This window comes from Oreochromis aureus, linkage group 8, assembly GCF_013358895.1.
Source record: "Oreochromis aureus strain Israel breed Guangdong linkage group 8, ZZ_aureus, whole genome shotgun sequence".
NCBI classification, from domain to species: Eukaryota; Metazoa; Chordata; class Actinopteri; order Cichliformes; family Cichlidae; genus Oreochromis; species Oreochromis aureus.
Genome location: NC_052949.1, coordinates 21,512,000 through 21,528,492, shown reverse-complemented (window position 1 = coordinate 21,528,492; position 16,493 = coordinate 21,512,000). Strand labels below are relative to the sequence as shown.

The window sequence follows — 16,493 nt, the reverse complement described above, 5'->3', positions numbered from 1 at the left end:
AAACCATCTCCAGCATGACTAACTAACATGGGCCCATTCTCTGGTGACTCACTTCTCTATATCAAATAAGTACGAAACGTCATCCTTGCACAGTTTCTGTAACCATCATCTCAGACTGAAGCTTCCACAAAATTTACTTAAAAACAAAACAAACTTTAAATGTTCCTAAAAGCTTCCCGTGTTTGGAACAATTAGTAGAGGAAGAGCTTGACGTACCCGGGAGGTAAAAATGACCTGAGATCTCCCAGTTCATTCTCCTTCCACTGTTATCTTCTGTTGTAAAAAAGTAGCTTATACGTGACATCCTTTATTTGTTGACGAAAACAAACAAATTGAAATGAAGTGATCATGATGCACTGGGATATTGAATTGTATCCTTGACATGATCATTGGAATTGAATTGAAATGCGAGTAGGGCTGGATACCAAAACTCGATACCTTTTTAGTGCCGACCGAAAACATTCGGTAGGTATCGATACTGAAAAATAGAATATTTTTCGGTGCAAAATTTCTGTACTTTTCCAATAAAATCTCTGTTAATGAGCCAAACAGCTCTCTTCCTTCTGTTGCTGCACATAACGCGCCAGCAGCTCAAGTGCGTCTGTGGGCTAAAAAGATGATTTGCAAACAATGAAAGTGTTACAGCTGCAGAGAGCAATGGCGGTCTCTTTGTAAGATGTTTACATAGCTAATATTTGCAAACTATGGCATTTTTATAATAGCCATATTGTCACTGGCTGATTTAGTTCTGCTTAAGCAAAGCAAGTGTCAGCAAGCTAAGCAGGGCATTCCAGTCATCTTTCTGTCTTATTCTAGGCAATGTTTAGCTGATGCAGGAAATACAAAGCAGTTGAGTGAAGTGGCACAGCCTGTCTTTCTTGGGTCATCGGCAAATGAGTTGCGGTTGATGACCCGGTCCCCTGGAAGCACAAGAGCCAGGCCAAAGTGAAAGGATAAATAAATGAATAGTATTTAAAAGATTGAAGTTTAAGCTGTGAAGTGGTAAAAGTAATAGAGGTTAAAGCTGTGTTGAATACTAAGGTAAAATAGTGTAAATAAATGAAATGAGATAAAAAGTGTTGGTTGAATTTGAATTGCAGTCCCCTTGGGGGAAAAAGAAAGCAGGATTCAAGTACAGAGCAAGGCTAGGATTAGATCCAGAGCCACGTGTGAAGCAGTGGATTCGAACCTTGGACCTTGGTATTTGAAAGCTGCCCGTATAACCCGTCAGCCACCTGGCGGGCCAAGTGAAGGTGGGCAAATTTGTTCCATTTAAAATGCACAGTCTTCCTTCATGAAACAAGTACCTATGAAATGGTTTGCAAAGAGTCAAAGTGTTAGAGCTGCAGACAGCTATTCCGCTATGTTTGGAAGCTGTTTACATAGCAAATAACATATACACGTATGCACATAAGATATATGTACATAGGTGTATATGTTGCCATGGAGACACAGTCAGTGACATTAGCTGGCGGTGCATGTTTAGTAGAGTGAATGAGGTGATTGTGCGCACAGTGTGATGATGATGATGATGATGTTGAGTTATAAAGCAGGTTAAAAGAAGCACAGCTGACAGTCCCCAGCTGCAGATGGCGGAAACGCGCAGCTGCGCGGCCGCGGGGTGTGCCCTTTAAATAGAGCAGATTTGCCGCCGTTGAATTGGCCCGCCAAGTGGCCTATGGGAAAAGGTGACTTGGCCTGTGAGCGGAGTTTGAACCGCGGCAATGGTTCGATTCCCATGCTTGCCATCTGCATACGCTCTGTACTCTTCTCAGTACACCTTCAGCCAGCTTAATCTGGCGAGTCTGTAGCCTCCAGACTCACTCTGCCTTTTTACCCTTTTCTTCAAATCAGGAGTAGAGAAGGCGTTAGTGGTCCTGGTTCAAAACCTCCCAGCAGCAGTATGTTTTGAGCACACACCTCAGCTTTTTTGCCTCTTTTCAGCAGACCATTTGCAGCTACACCAGTCACTACTTTACATCCTTTCTTTTTTGGTGGATATACCAGTGCTTACAGGTAAGACCATTGAAATGCCCACCATTTATAGAGTGCCAGCGAGTGTCAGTAATGTTAATGTGCTTGTGTGGAATAATGACTCTCCCATTGCGCAAAAATGAAGCCAAAATATGCTGCTTGTGGGAGCTGCACGTTGCACTTTTGGAGCCGTCACTTCAGGCTCCCGTACACTTTTTAGGTAGGCAGACCGATCCAGTTTATCTGCTAATGCGTTTACCTCGAGTGACTACTCGGTCAATTAAGGTGAATACAACCACATCATTATGAAAAAGACACACAGCTTATCATCTTATCTTCTACAACACCTAAAATCACTCTGTTAATTTGTTTGCTAGATTAGCCGCTAGCATACACACTGTGTTAGAGGCTTGCTGCTAGCTAGTTAGCATGCTACACTCCTGTTACTCTAATACTCTGTATTTTTTGAATAATTCAGCACTTCTTAGGTTTTGTTCTCCATTTTTAGGCAGTAATGAGATCAGCTGCACAGTCCACAGAAGTCCAGAGTTACTTTTAATATCAAAAATGTAATGCTGTCCTTTGGGATTTTAACATAAGACTGTGAGTGTAATGGATTTACAACTGTTTAAATGTTCGGAGCACTCTACAGCCTGGTAAGATGGAAACTTTAAAGAACAGCAGCAGAAGGTTTCAGTAGTGTAGTGTAATTATTTGGTTTAATTTAATAATAGAGTCCACATTATTATTAACAGCTACATCCACCCCGGGAAATGTGTGGTGAGGGAGAACATCAGGACCAAGCTGCGTTTCCTTGGTCCAGAGGTTTGGAGAAAGTTCTTCCCTTTCTTTCATCACAGCTGTCCTGTGCCAGATGTTCTATTGACCCACTGAGAGAGGCATAATTGGAGAAACATCAGGAAGACTGAAGCTGATCGCAGGAATCAAGGAGGACCTCGAGATCTTCACCACCAGCTCCCTCACAAGGAAATCTTCCGAAGTCCACTGTAGGCACGGCCCAGAAGATGGATAAACCCAGCATTTAATGAACACACTGGAACTAATCTATCTTCATAACAGTGAGTTTTATCAACAGATCATATGTTCTTGTTACATAGTCTCACGATAACGATTATACACAAATCAGTGGTGTAATATAACTGTAGCAGCTATGTGGTGTAGCTTATACCAACATGTACTGTGTGCTCTGGACTTTGTAGGTGAAGGCAGCATAGGTCACTACAAAAAGCTTTCATGGTCAACATTTGTACGACTATGAAGCAAAAACGTTTTTAAGGAATTCATAGATAAAACTTTATGAATCCCTCGGGTGGGTTCAACCTAGCATGCATATTAATCTGCCTTACAATAAACACACTGACATTATTTGGAACTTGAATTGAATGGATTAAGCCTAGTGCTAGGCATAAAGTTGTTTAAATGGAGGTCTTCACTGAATTCTTTTAATCTGGGACTAGAAATAATCCATATCTGGGAAACACTTTGAAAACATCTTTAGTAAACATTATAAAAACATAAAAAATAAAAATGAAATCCTACCCACAGAAAGGCAGCAGCTCTCTCCTGTGTGTAGAGACAAGGTCCAAGTTTCTGACCGCCAATCATTTACAGAGAAAAAGTAATCTCTGCCTAAATGTAATTGTTTATTATTCTGCAGTGCAGTGGGCGTGAGTTCATTTGGAAATTTGGAAGTTAGGCTGAGTCTTTTATTTGCTGTGGGCAAATGATAAGCCCAGGAGCAAATAATATATGAAGAGAGGGGAAAGAGTTTTCATTTCATGACTCTTTGGCATTATGAGGAAACAGTAGCAGTGGCTTATGATGCAGTGTGTCATCTGGAAGTACGGATTAGGTTTGGATGTGCTCAAACATGAAATGCTGACAGGACCCGTCAGGATCACAGCGGTTTTTTGAAGAGAGATGAGAGAAAAAATACATCACAGTACCTCCGGCCGTGCTTGTTCTGGCTATTGTGATGTTAGGGTTAGGGATGTGTTCACTGTTTTCTAATGAAGTGTGTAAATCTTTAATGATATTTATTTGCTTGGGTATTTTAGGAGTGTTTTTCTAAACATGGAGAAAAAAGATGGAAGAAACCGATCTGACTTTCCCGTCTCCTGCCTCCGATGATCACTGTGACCTCAGAGGGCAACTGGTGTGCAAAGCTGGAACTGGAGTGAGGGAGAGAGGAGTCATCATCCAGCTTGAAAGAAAACATCCGGGTAAAGTGATGTGGATCAGTGGATAAATTACTATATATGTTTACTATTTTATCTCTACTATGTACAGCAATTTGGCTCAACCCGTGTTGTTTTTAAATGTGCTTATGAATACATTTTGATTTGATTTTTGATTTGACACTGTAATGAGTACAGTTTAGAAATAAATACTGTAATGAATAGTGTTTATAAATAAGTACAGTGCAAGTGTTCCTGAGTGTTAACAGCACAGTTAACCTTCAATCAGGGTGGAGATAGGGCATGTTTGACAGCCTGTGGGTAAAAGCTTCTATTGAGTCTGATTATCTTTGACCTGATGGATCTGTAGCGTTTACCAGAGGGAAGGGGGGAAAACGTGAGTGTCCAGGGTGCGAGGGGTCCTTGATGATGATACTGGCTTTCCGCTACAGTTGAACCAGAGTGTGCAGCCGTAGGTCAGAAGAACATATGAGACACTTTGACTGTTCAGTGCAGTGTGGAGCCTAACAAAGATCTGTTTTGTGTCCCAGCTGATCAGCAGGAGGAGAAAAGTCTGACGGAGCAGCAGAGGAACATTTTCAGCCGTTTGCACTCAGCTCAGCTACTACAGAGAAAATGATGAGCTCAACACAGAAGGTGAGGAAAAAATACCACTGTTTCACCAAATGGATTGGATTTAATTTAATTTACATATATATGTACACACACACACACACACACACACACACACACACACACACACAAATACACATTGAAAGCACCACAAACGGTAGCCTGATATCAGACAGAACTGTCACATAATATTAAACAGAAGCTGTCAGCTGAGCTCTGTAGAGTGGGCAGTTATAATGAAGCACTTTATTTGTAAGTTCAAGTTACTCTTCATGTTTTTGGCCAGCAGATGTCACCAAGAGGACTGTGTTGAAATGCTTTGAGTAACGAACCCTTTTTCAATAACAATAATAATAATAATGCTTTATTTAAAAGGAACAGTGCAGTTTAACATAGTCCAAGTATAAAACATAAAACTGATGTACTGCACATGAGTTTATAGCTATTGCTAATGTGAAAAGATTTTGTTTATTCTTCAAATATGCTTTGCTTGTAATTGTGTAAACTCTGAATGACGATTCACCCTGATAAACATGAAGCCTTGCCTATGCTTTATCAAATGCCTGTGAAGACAAGTTCCTGTGTACAAAAGAACGGAAAGTTCCTCTTAAGCAGATGTTTAGTATAGTATGGACAGAATGTTTTAACAAGATATGCATTTGTCTGTTAAGCAATCTATATTCTGAGAATAAGAGGAGACTGCCTCCGCTCTGTTGTGATAACCGCATGCCTATATAACCTGCAATAAAGAAGAGTACTGTGTGACTCTCTCTCGAGACGTTCACCCATGTACATGTGATTGATTATATTGTCTCACTGTGTCTCTGTTTTACTTGGCAGCCTTCTATTTGGGATTTTCCCCCGACATTTCTTGGTCCTTCGAAGCCGGATGGGACGGCCTATTTAAAGCATCTCCCATAAGAAGCGGCTCATCAGGTCCCGTCGGTGCGAGAATCCCACGTTGAAGTCTGCCGGCAGCTCACGCACTAGAGGTGTGATAAAATCCAAGAGCGTGAATTCGGGTCTTGGTCAACGTTTTACAAGCGGTCCGCACCGTCGGGGGCTGATCAGGTGCATCTGAAGAAACCAGCGCCAAGGTAAGACAGACTACTTTGAGATAATAAAGGTTTGCGTAAAAACGAAATCGAAACCTAAAAGAAATTAGGCTCGCCCAGAGGGGCTGGAAGTAAAATAAACATTGAGCTTGTCCAGAGTGATTGGTAGCTCCCCGAGAGGGTAAAAATAGGCCTATAAGCTCGCCCAGAGAGGCTGGAAGCACTACGCTCGCTTTAAGGAAGCTGGTAGCGTGAACGCGCGTTGAAACTGTCTGTCTTTTATTGTCTATTTTTGTGGTGGAATAAGTTGATTTTTACAGCACAATAAGGAGGCTGAACTATTCCACTGATTTGTTTACTGTTGGTCGCTGAAGTACTGGTGAACTGAGAGGAAGGTCGTGTTTCATCACGTAAAGGTGACACTGCTTTCAAGAATAGCTTGAAAGTAGAAGGGCGTGTCAGCTACCTCTCTCTGTTCTCGTGCCAGTGAAAGCGCCGCAGGTGTGTGTGTATTACTAAGCGCTAAAAGAAGCATAAACTAATAATGGGTAATAAAACAACAAAACTCACTGCTGACGAGCAGTGGCTAGAAAAGAAATGTCCAGGCGCCGGAACAAATTAGTGCATATAGATGGAGAAATCCAAAGAACACCTAAATGTCCCACGTGGGAGGAAAATGCATTAACTAAATTATAAGAAACCCTCCAAGCAGAAATAAATACTGAAAAGGAAGCTAAAAAGAAATCAAAGCATACACAAGAGTTGTAATATTGTAAAGCATGGAAAGAGGAATGAAGTGGAATAAACAAAAGGTTAAATTAAGGTTAACTTAAATTAAAGCAAAGCTTATCTAGTGATAAGCATGATAATGGGAGATAATAGGAAGGTTACAACCTGTAAACTGGTATTAACAATGAAACATAGTTGGCATGACGACCGTGTCTAGAATGAATAGAATGCATGAAACCAGATAATCCACACAAAACATATTAAATAAAATAGAGAAATGCATAAGGTATATTAAGGCTGTCTCATTGTTCAGCCAGGGAAAGAGTGTGGAAAAGCAAATGTCTCCAGCTTGGGAAGGTGTGAAACTGCAGGTCACATCGGCCTTTGATGGATACATAATGAAATATAAAATAATAAACTATTGTATATTAGTAGTAAAGTAGTGTATTGTAATATACTGTTGCTGTTATAAAAAAGGAAAAACAATACAATGATAACATTAATAATGACATACTATTAATAGGAAGAGGCACCTCAGTCAGTTATGATGTGAGGTGGAAGATTGTTAAAAGTAGTCTGATTCAAGCTTAAGGTTTGCTCAAACTCAGTACAATGATATAGGAGATGAAGAAAATAAGGAAATAACTACACTAATCAGGTGCATAGAGACACTTGACCTGCTTGTAAACCTGTCATCTTAGATGAGACTTTGTTAAGATGAAGAGCAAACCTATACTAACAACTAATGAGCCAAACCCTGTATACAACAGCTAAAGCTACAAGATTGAGAAGCTGAATAAAATGAATTAAATATGTGGACACTACCAAGCTAATGAGGAGCGGTGACGCGCATGGAGATGCTGGTTTTGCTCACTACAATTGTATAAATAGAGTTTGAATTCATTACTGTGGATGTACAGTGAGTGACCTCTATATATCTTGAAAAGCATGTCTGAAATACTCGTATGAAAGCATATTTTGAGTGATTTTAACTGTGTGAATGCTGTGAGTAGTAGGTTTTGAGTGATTGGGTGTGATTTGTACAAAAATAATAAAACATAAGTAATAATAACACTACAAAGGTTCATAGTAGAGTGTGTGAACAAGTGGAAGTTTGAGAGAAAAGGCAGTGTGTGTGATGATTCCTGATGTCTGAAAGAGCTCAATTTAAAAGTGTGTGTGAAATAAAGGTGTATCGTTTTTAGATCAAGGGATTTAGATTGTTTTTAGTAGAATTAAAGGGTTTTTTTAGACTATAATGAAAGACAGAGTCTGCAGAAACAGGAAATGTGTGCCTGTCGGTGACAGGAAACCGTGTGTGTGTGAGGAGATAGGTTGAATTTAGAACTCTGTGATAAGATGCATGAATTAAACCGTATTGTAATAAATACTTGCAATGAAGAAAGCAGCTTACACTCAATTAATATGAACGCAAAGCCTTGATGATGCCATAGGCAATTCGTTTTGTTTTTGTTTGTTTGCTTAGTAAGTTTGGAAAACAAATTTGTGATCATATTTGTGATCACAGTGACACATAATGATTTGGGCATATGATTTGCTGATGCCTAGTTTTAGAGCTGTGAGCTATGAACTGTAAGCAATGCAAGATTTTTCCTACCTCAGAAGTTCGACACATGCCAGACAACTTTCCTATGTAGGCATTTTGCTCACACTGTTACACATCAGAATTGCTGTATGCTGTATCACGCGCTGACCTTCACAGCACCCCACAGGCTGGTGTCATTGATATCTTGGTAGATGTCAACAAAGTAGCCTTGGGCGGAACTGTGTGGGTTATGCGGTAATCACAGTAGACACAATTTTAGAAGCAAAAGCACTAACTTCCTCACACTCAGCACAGAGTGCAGAACTCACAGCTGTCATACGTGCCTAACCCAACTGCAACATGGAAATCTTCTGAAGGCACTGTTGGAAGTGTTTATATTGCCAAAACAGTTCAAAGGTCACTGAAGGCAATAACTTTGCAGACCAAAGCCGCAAAAGCAGCAGCACAACAAACTATAGACACATTAATGTCTGACTCCTCAATGCAAATACCACTTGATGTGCTTATAAACGAACAGAAAGCCGCACCAACTAGAGAACAAAAGAGGTGTTTAAAAGGTGGAGCACAGCCAGAAAATGATTTGATGACTTGTAATACCAAACCAATACTTCCAAAATCTCTACACAAAACAGCAGCCTTAGTGACACATGGAGTTACTCTCCATGCGTCAACAGGAGGGATAGGAGATATAATCTCCAAAACACTTTTACACTCTAAATTTCGAAACTTCAGCAAAAGAATTTGTAAGAACATGCATGATTTGCCAAAAACATAATGTACAAGGGAATCTTAGACCAAAGAGAGGTCATTTTCCCACACCACCTCATCCTTTTCACACAATCCACATGGATTTTATTGAACTAAATGAATGTCAAGGCTCAAAATACGCTCTAGTGATCATAGACGTGATCTCAAAATGGCCAGAAATCTATCCAGTAAAAAAAGCAGATGCCAGTAGCAAAATGTTTGTGCAACCATTTTATTTCAATATATGGCATCCCCACTCTGATAAGATCAGACAATGGGACACATTTTGTTAATGAAGTAATCAGTAAGGTCTCTGAAGCACTAGGAAATAAAACAGAGACTGAGAAAATGCATGGAAGAAACAGGGAGACCATGGCCTGAGTGTATATGTCACGGCCTGCGGGATCGGCAAGGCGCTGAACAGCATCACTCCACTCCTAGCCCCCCTTCTCTCCTCTTTTTCCTCTCTCTCTCCCCTGTTTTGCCGGGGCGGAACTCATGGCGGGTTCACGCCCTTGGTCCACGCCTTCTCGGATTGTGCACACCTGGGCCTCATCAGACCAGCTGGTATATCAGAAGGAGGAGATCAGCTGTTCAACGCTGGATTGTTGTGAAGGCTTCTGTCAGTACACACCCAGCTCAAGTTTCCCGTGCCTCTGCCTCTGAGACTTAACGTGTTCCTTTGTTCCTAGATTCCCCGGACCCGTTCCCGTGTTTCCCCGTGTGGTGTGTGGAAGGAGTGACAGGTCGCTAGTGGAGAGGAGAGAGGCTGTTTGGAGCGCGAGTGTGGTTTCCCCGTTTTCCCTGGAGCCCTGGACCCCTGCCCCTCACGTCTTGTATATAGCACTAACCCCGCACTGTCTATACATACACTCGGTGAAGATTTGTAATAAACTATCTCTGTGTGAACGCTACCCAGGAGTCCTGCGAGTGGATCCTCTAAGCAACCCGTGACAGTATAGGCCTGGTAAAAATGTGGATGAGACTGACACAAAGTTCTCAGAAACTCACAACTTGAAATTACTTGAAAATAAAGAGATTGTTCTAAACAACTCTCCAGTATCTTGCAGGTTGAAGCCAGGTGATTGGGTCCTGATTCGAGTTCTCCATAGAAAGAATTGGAGCTCGCCCCGCTGGGAAGGTCCCTACCAAGTGCTCATCACCACACCAACCGCCTGTAAGATAGCAGAGAGACCATCTTGGATTCACCAAAGCCACTGCAAGAAAGTGAGTGACAGCCTAGACTCATAGACTCCAGCACCCCTACCTTCTGGTGATCTACCTGGTGAAGAGAGGGCTGATTGGGTATATCCCGCCCTCTACTTCTCGCCAGTAGTCTACTCACCCGAGGATCTAGGTGTGCTTGGCTGTCATGAGGACACTCGCCATCCTAGCAGCTGTCCTCCTGCTCCTAGCAGGCTACGTTCACACTGCAGGCGAAAGCGCATCAAATCCGATTTTTTTGACCCTATGCGACCCATATCCGATCATGGTATGACAGTGTGAACGGCACAAATCCGATATTTTCAAATCTGATCTGGGTCACTTTCGTATGTGGTCCTGAATCCGATACATATCCGATGTTTTAGGCTACGTTCACACTGCAGGTCTTAATGCTCAATTCGATTTTTGATCAAATCCGATTTTTTGTCTGCTTGTTCACACTACAAATAAAATGCGACAGCAAACGCGCTCTAGTGTGAACGCTCAAAGCGTCCCACATGCGCAAAAGAAGACGTCACACACAACGCGCTCTGTTTAGACCCAGAGCAAACAGTATTGTTTGACTGATGGCCCTTAATATAAAGACTTCAGACTTTACGTTTCCAAATTTTTGCTTTAAATTATTCTGTTATTTACATAATAATGTAAATAACCTAATAATGATCCTTTTTGCTGTTTTAGAGGAGCGGTGCTTCAAAGGATAATCTGCAGATTTCTGTCAGAATCTGCAGAAAATACAGTAAAAATAAAATGTTCACATTTCTCCAACGTGGTCTTCCCAACAGTTTCACCGGATGGCAAGAAATCGTTCGCGATGTCCTCTCGGGCGCTTCTCCGGCGCTGATAATTGGCGTCTGTCTTGTGTCAGTGACGTAAAAGACGGATTTAATGCGACATGACCGTTCAAACAGCAGTCGCTGTTTTACTGATTTAATTTAAACCCTGCATTTTTCATCTTTTTGGTCAAATAATATTTTCCTTAAGGAGAAACTAAGTAACAACAACAGTCATTTCTTAAAAAGATTCTTTAAATATCAAATCTGATGTAGCAGCCAAATTTACACAGAAATTATACTGAGATCTGTCATCATTCTCCACATTCCTGGAGGCAAAGAAAATTAGCTAAAGCAAATGGAGCAGGTACACTGAAGGTGAATTAAGCTGTAGGTACAAAATAGCTCAAAATGACATTAAAAGAGCTGGAAACCTCGTGATAAATGAGATACACAGGTGTCACTGTAGACGTTAAATTCATGTCAAACATGCCAAAATTCCACGTTCAATCAAAGAAGTAATATTTAACAAAACAGAGCAATCAGTGAGACAAAAACATTGCCTTCAGTCAACAACTGTTTTTATTCTGAACTATGTGTTTGTTTCTTTCTAACAAACGACACACTGGCTGCTGAATGTTACCGTACTGTAATGGCATTTTATATATATATGCATGAGACAAACGTGACATATCAGAAGGATTTCATTCCAAAATGCAACCTGTTTTTAACAATGTGGGGCAGCTGGACGGGTGAGTGGTTAGGACATGTGCACTACATGGATAAAAAGTAGTGGAGCAGCCATGGAAACCAAAACCATGAAGCTCCCGGCTGACAGTTTCTGTGCTGTTAATGCCAGAGGATGTTTGGAGTCTGACCTTCTGTCATTCTCAAACACTTCCTCCACTTACAGCTGACTGTGGGATATCTATGAGAGAAGAAATGTCACAAACTGCGGCTGTGGCGTCCTGTTACTGCACCAAGCTCAATTTCAGTGAGCTCTCTCCAACAGCCCGTTCTTTCGGGAATCTTTGTAAAGACAGACGGCATGCTAGCTGCTTTAATTCAACAGTACAGACTTACTCCCAATACTTTTGTCCATGTAGTGGACAAAAGTCTACAGCTGCATGCTGTAATTTCCCACCTCCCTCTCTTATATTTCCTGTCTAACTCTGGAAAAAAGGCAGAAAATGTTTCATAAAAGATCAAGAATTATACTGAAATGCCCTGAAATACTGCAGAACTGAAACTGTAAGCTGGATGTCTCATTTTGGAATGAATATGCTGTTCTACTTGAATATCAGCTGTAAGATGTACGTTATTTCCTTGAAGTATGGTAGCTTAAAAGAATGTCTGTTGTTCTGAAAAAATTAAAAATATTTGACCTGCAGCACAATTTTCAAACACTGCAAGTTATGTGTGGTTGTTCAGTCACTGCGGCATCTGAGCAGTCAGGTGGTTTGGCTGCATCATCCTGAGGAAGATGAGCGGCGCTTTGGGTGCAGGATGAAGTGGAGGGAGGCTCATCTGTCTGTTTACCCCGCAGGCACCAGGTGATCTGTCTTTTCCAGCTCATCTGTTTTAAAGGAGAAAAAAAATGTAGAATCAAATTTTACCGTTTATTTGGTGTAGATATTTACATGTACACACACGAAACCTGCATAAAACTTGCTCTTGTGATAATATTTGTTCAGTTCAGTATTAACACTAAATCAACTAACTGACATGTTTTTATGGGTCACTAACTGTCAACAGCGCCTGTGGATTACGTACTACTGAAGTCAATAAAAAAAAAAAATTTTCTTAAAGAAATAATCGACACAAATAAATTGTTGGGTCTAAACTCAGACCCCGCTGTATCCAGGACTTATTCCCATGAAAGAAAAACAAGGCAACGGCGTTTGATCGATTACTTGCGCAAGGGAGGCCTCATCTGTGTTCACCACGAAAATGACCCAGACGATGGCCTCCTCTCGCTGCCTTTTATTGAGAGACAGTTCACACAGCAAAGCAACACCCACATGGTTCTAAGACAAGGCTTTGTATGTATATGTGTGAACTTCTGTATGTGTGAACTTCTGTGTGTGTGTGTGTGTGTGTGTGTGTGTGTGTGTGTGTGTGTGTGTGTGTGTGTGTGTGTGTGTGTGTGTGTGTGTTTTGGGTGTGTTTGGGGGTGCGTTTGTGACCTCCTGCTGACCAAAAGGGTCATAAAAGCAGGAAGCTTACAACACAAGAAACAGATCTTTCAGATAGGATGTATCTACAATAAAACCTCCCCAACACAGAGTGGTTAGAGGTGCTCAGGATCAAAGGAATGGCTTTGATAATACTGCTTGAAATAAGACTGTACAAATTTAAGAAACACAATGGCAGCATTCAACAATTAGACCTAACAGAAATATCAGCATTTAGAAGACATTCCTATACTTCTTGGGGTAAATAAAGTATATTTAAAAAATGAAGGAATGCTCATCATCACAGTGTGACCAGAATCAGTTAAACTTCAGGGATACCAGTGTGTGTTGATCCTCCTGGTTTGATGAAAGTGACTCCACGAGGATGCTGTGACCTCCTGATGTCCTTCAGCGGGACCTGAAGGAACATCATCCAGCAGTCCCGGGTTTACAGTGGATCAGTAATGGCCTGAGCAGGCATATCGTTGATGAAGGCCAGTCAAGCCTTCATGTGCTAGACTGTGGGAACAGGACATCAGGGCTCCGTGGACTGCATTTCTGGCAGTTTGATGAAAAATCTGCCTGTGAACAGCCCCACTGGAGGTCATTCTGTGGGGCTGTGGCAGTGCTGTCCCACTTCAGACAACAGTCTGCCCTTCTACTGCCCTGTCCAGCTCTCCCTGTGCGATGGCCCATCTCCTGGTATTTCCTTCAGTCTTGAAACTGTATTGAGAGAGACAGCAAAACCTCCTCTGACCACATCTTGAAGGAGTTTGACTACATGTGTAGGTACTGTCTTATGCTACCACTAGTGACAAGGACATGAAATTATAAAGTAGAGGAAAAACTAGAGAAAATCCTGCAAACACATCCCCTTATTGTCTTATTGTTGCTGCTATCTAACTGGACAGACTGCTGTCCCTGAAGATTAACGGAAACTGTAACATCTATCAAACGTACACGCTGCCCCGCTTCCCATCCTGCTGCCCGACACTGATCTGTAAAGGCCATGAGGAGCTGATCAGACCGGTCTTGTCTCCATAGTCCTTCCTTGGCCCCTCTCCTCTTCTTCCTCAGTCTGTATGTGACAGTTTGCAGCAGTGCATTCAGGCTGGACAAGGTGATGTCAGGAAGCTGAACCTCAGCTGATCTCTGCACAGAAAAGAACAAACTCAAAATATGGGACAATGTCTGAAGCTGTGGGGCAGGAGGGACAAAGAATAAAAATGCAGTGCAGTCCCATATAAAGATGGGCATATGCTCATGCTAAATAAGCCCTGACTGGAAGCCTACATTTCCCACAATCCAATCTTTAAACTGCCAACTTCTTTTAGACATTGTCCCAGCTTGCTACATGCTGCGTTTCTTTTCTGATGCTCAACATCTACTATTTCTACAGGCTGAGAGGTGCTCCCCTCAACCCTTCACCTGTGCTAAATCAGTAGACTGTCTCTTTAATGTTTAATACACTTCCAGCAAGGACAGGAACCACTATGTTCAGAAAACGTCCCAGTGAATGGATCTGAAACTAACTCACACTCTTGGAGAACAGGGGATTGTCTATCCAGGGCCTGATGTCTGAAGCCTGCACTGTAACTGCTCCACTGACTCCAAAGCCTTCTGCTCCAAGCTTTGCAGAGCTGGTTGTTGCTTGTTGATGCACAGTGATGGCAGGCAGAGGAGTGAGACAGCCTGAGCTCTGATCAAATGGTTTTGGTTCGCTTATAGGCGGCGGCAGAAATGGAGAAGTCAGTGAGAGTCTTGGTTTGGTTGTTCTCTCTGAGGTTAATCCTGACTGGAGGTCAATTGCGTTTTGTTTCTGTTCCACTAGTTTGCTGACAGATGGGTCTCTGCTGCTGGTTTCTGTTTCCTGTCGACTCATGGAGGTGTTGCTTTCTTCTTTCTCGTCTTCCTCCTCCTGCTCAGTCTCCTTAGCCAAGGTTAAAACCGGCATTAAGTTGACACAAAACCTCATTATGTTCCCTGATATCTCACATGTAGTCCCGTCCTTATCTGTGGTGGACCTGTTGTCCGATGTGATCTTCTTTATCCTCTTCTTTGACTTCACTGTGCTCATCCTGGGAAATTGCTTCTTTGCTTCTATATTTAGTGGGAAACCTGGTTCTAGTTTTACTATCAATGTGTTGTTCTCTTTCCCCATCTCACTTAATAAATATACATAAAAACACCTTTGACCACCTCCTATGAAATTATTCAGACATATCCCGCAAAACTTTATTGCATAAAAAGCTTCCCTCTCGGATCTGTCAGGCTGAACTCCTCTCTCTCCAGCAGCAGTGGGAAATACTGAGAACAATTGGAGGTCTCTGTGGCTGGCCCATTAAATCTGCTGTTATGGTAACGAGCACACAAACTGCTGTCACCTGAACTTTAAGAAGAAAGAAACCAAAGTCAAAGCAGGAATAATGCCTGAGTTCAAAGCTCTCCAACATGGAGGGTTTTACAGATGATGGAGGCGCTTACAGAAATTATGACAGGAATTCTTGTTTGCTGAGGTGGAGCAAAGATCGTCTATGAGAAAGATGACCCACTAAGGAGACGTTTAAAAACAACAACAACAACATCAAACCATTTTCTTAGAAATAAATCTGAAAGCTTTTTTTCAGCTGCTTTCAAATGTCTTTGTTAAGAATCATATGCACTTAAAATTATAACCTTTAGGTTAAAGTGAATGCTTCCGTTTTAAACAGACACTCACTGATCAATGATAAATTCTGCTTATTTCTACACTCTATTGCATCAACAAATGTTTTAGTAATAGTCAAAAATAAAATGTTTCCAAACAAATTCATGGTCCATGTTTTATCATTCATCCTGAAGTCTTGTGTTATGAAGGATTTGTCCTCCAAATGTATTGTATTTATTTATAGTCATGTGAGACTACAAACTATGGACGGAGTGAGTGCTCCCGGTGTTTTCCTCTCTTTGTTTGTGGAAAAGACAACAGCCTACTGTCAAGCTAGCGGTCAGCAGCTAGCTGCTCACCTGATAATCTGTCCGGGTTTTTTTTTTTTCTTGTGTCAACTGTATTTATTTATTTTGTTCTCGATCTGTAAAGATACCGACAGTGGGATCTTTCCGCCTATTTTTTGCTGGAATAAGATGGTCGTTTTGACAAATAGCAATGAAGAACAGGATTATATGTGAGTAAAACAACAAAAACACCAGTCTGTTTCGTTAGCTGGCTGGCTAGCTATTAGCCGGTAAAATAAGTCATATTAACATAAATAGCTAGGTTTATTTTCAGGAGTCGTTGCTTGTTTTAGTTCAGCTGAAATCCTGCAACGTTTCCTGCACATAAAAATTTCAGTACACTCTGTAGTTGGTTTTGGTTATTTAAGAGTTAAAGGGCAATTTAAACACTTGTCCTTGTTAGCCTTTTAGCACCTAACTAGCCT

The 16,493-nt window shown here is 41.4% G+C and overlaps 1 protein-coding gene and 1 long non-coding RNA gene across 2 annotated transcripts; one reads left to right on the top strand and one right to left on the bottom strand.

Annotated features, from left to right (window-relative positions):
- Window positions 1-1,679: 1,679 nt before the first annotated feature.
- On the top strand, window positions 1,680-10,374 carry LOC120441535. The gene is made up of 6 exons (XR_005614152.1): window positions 1,680-2,016; window positions 2,730-3,053; window positions 4,053-4,217; window positions 4,724-4,829; window positions 5,646-5,902; window positions 9,964-10,374. It is a non-coding gene; the product is annotated as an uncharacterized LOC120441535 (long non-coding RNA).
- A 1,321-nt stretch (window positions 10,375-11,695) lies between these two features.
- LOC120441534 lies at window positions 11,696-16,232 on the bottom strand. The gene is made up of 3 exons (XM_039616851.1): window positions 14,612-16,232; window positions 14,035-14,226; window positions 11,696-12,476 (listed from the first exon to the last, which is right to left on the bottom strand). The coding sequence occupies exons 1-3, from the start codon at window positions 15,233-15,235 to the stop codon at window positions 12,300-12,302; spliced, it is 993 nt and encodes a 330-aa protein (XP_039472785.1). The 5' UTR covers window positions 15,236-16,232; the 3' UTR covers window positions 11,696-12,299.
- Between the last annotated feature and the right edge of the window lie 261 nt (window positions 16,233-16,493).